This window comes from Silene latifolia, chromosome Y (genome assembly GCF_048544455.1).
Source record: "Silene latifolia isolate original U9 population chromosome Y, ASM4854445v1, whole genome shotgun sequence".
NCBI lineage: Eukaryota > Viridiplantae > Streptophyta > Magnoliopsida > Caryophyllales > Caryophyllaceae > Silene > Silene latifolia.
In genome coordinates, this window is record NC_133538.1 from 333,670,070 (window position 1) to 333,671,780 (window position 1,711).

The window sequence follows — 1,711 nt, forward strand, 5'->3', positions numbered from 1 at the left end:
AAGTATGATATGGTGTTTGTGCCTTTCACAGAGTTGATCACCACAAAAGGTGCGTAACGTTTGGAGTCAAGGTTGTTAGGTGATGAAAGTATTGAGTGTTATACATGGTTGTTCAAGACATTTTTGGAAGCAATGGGCGGGTGCCAACCGAGAATTATAATTACCGATCAGACAAATCAATGAAGTCGGTGGTCCCTAAGTGTTTAAGGAGTCAACACACAGACGCGTGCATGTGGCACATAATGAAGAAACTAAGAGAGAAAGTCAGTTATCAAATGTTTCAAGATGAGGATTTTAAGACCAGGCTCAATAGGTGTGTTTGGAACAACCAACTTGAGCCTGATGAATTCAAGAACAATGGGGAAGGTAATGACTGATTATCAACTTGTAGAACACGAGTGGTTTTCAGATTTGTACGATCTCGAGGAACAGTGGATCCCTGCCTACTTTAAAGATGTTTCAATGTCTGGCTTGATGAGGGTTACTTCTAGGTCCGAGAGTGAAAACAGTTTCTTTGACAAGTTCCTCACACCTCATTTGACCCTTGTTGAGTTTTGGGTGTGCTATGAGAGTGCCTTGGAAGCACAAAGACACAAGCAGTCCAAATTGAACAAAGGACAACAAACACTCTTAAATCCCACGGAAAACAAAGTCAAACCTTGAAGTCCATGCTTCTGAAATGTACTCGCACAACATTTTCAAAGACTTCCAAACAGAATTGGTTGCAGCTTTGTCCGATTGCCGTTTTAAAGATGTGGAGAAGATTGATGAGACAAAAATATATATTCTAACAGACTTGCGGATGCCAAATAAGTCATGGAACGTAGCATATTCACCGGATAACATGAAGATTACTTGTTCTGTTCTATGTTTCGAGAGAATGGGCTTGTTGTGCGAGCACGCCTTTGGATTCTACACAACCAAGATTTTCGGAAAATACCGAAACAAAGACATAACGCAAAGATGGACAAAAGCTGCAATGAGTAAGCCTGTCTTTGACAAAGATGGCAAATTGATAGATGTCTCTCAAAAGTTTTCTGACCGGAAAAGTTTGAGTACGAGCTGTGGCAAGAGGTTTATTCTTGTGTCAGCGTAGCTGAGTGTGATGATAACGACATGAAGCTTTTGATTGAAAAACTGAGAGATATTAGATTGGATATGATTAGTAGAATGTGTACCAAAAAGAAGAAAGACAAGATGAAAGAAATAGAAAAGTATGTGGGCTGCAAAATACCTGAGAAGTTGGTGATTCATGTTCCTAAAAAATCTAAAAACAAGGGTAGGACCAAGGGCAAGAGAATTGAATCACAAATGTTAAAAGCCCTAAAGAAGAGAGGAAAAGAGAAGAGGTACTGCAAAACATGTGGCCGCCAAGGACACAACTCTAGAACTTGCAAAGAAACAAACCATCTGACAGGTATCTATAATTTGGTTTCTTGTTAAAGCATATTACATTAATTTTAAATAATTATTAAATTATACAAGCATAGCGGATAGTGTTTACCTTCCAAAATCTCCAATCTTATATGGAGACACATAAGCTCTTTGTGCAATGAACATTATGGTTGTTCTAAAGGCACAGATGAAAATTTCAGCAATGTATATTTGGTTAACATTAAATCTATTATCAATTTAGTTGTTCATTTTGGCCATTTTCTCCTTATAAAATCTGATATTTAATTTACATTTTGATGCATATTCACCAAATACT

At 37.6% G+C, this 1,711-nt stretch overlaps 1 protein-coding gene across 1 annotated transcript; it reads left to right on the top strand.

Annotated features, from left to right (window-relative positions):
- The first annotated feature begins 679 nt into the window (after positions 1–679).
- LOC141631427 (protein FAR1-RELATED SEQUENCE 3-like) lies at positions 680–1,096 on the top strand. The gene has a single exon (XM_074444098.1). It carries the CDS (start codon positions 680–682, stop codon positions 1,094–1,096), a length of 417 nt encoding a protein of 138 aa, XP_074300199.1.
- The last annotated feature ends 615 nt before the right edge of the window (positions 1,097–1,711 follow it).

What these genes read in the sequence shown, in the direction of transcription:
- LOC141631427 (XM_074444098.1), top strand. Translation starts at nt 680, where the DNA reads ATGTACTCGCACAACATTTTCAAAGACTTCCAAACAGAATTGGTTGCA.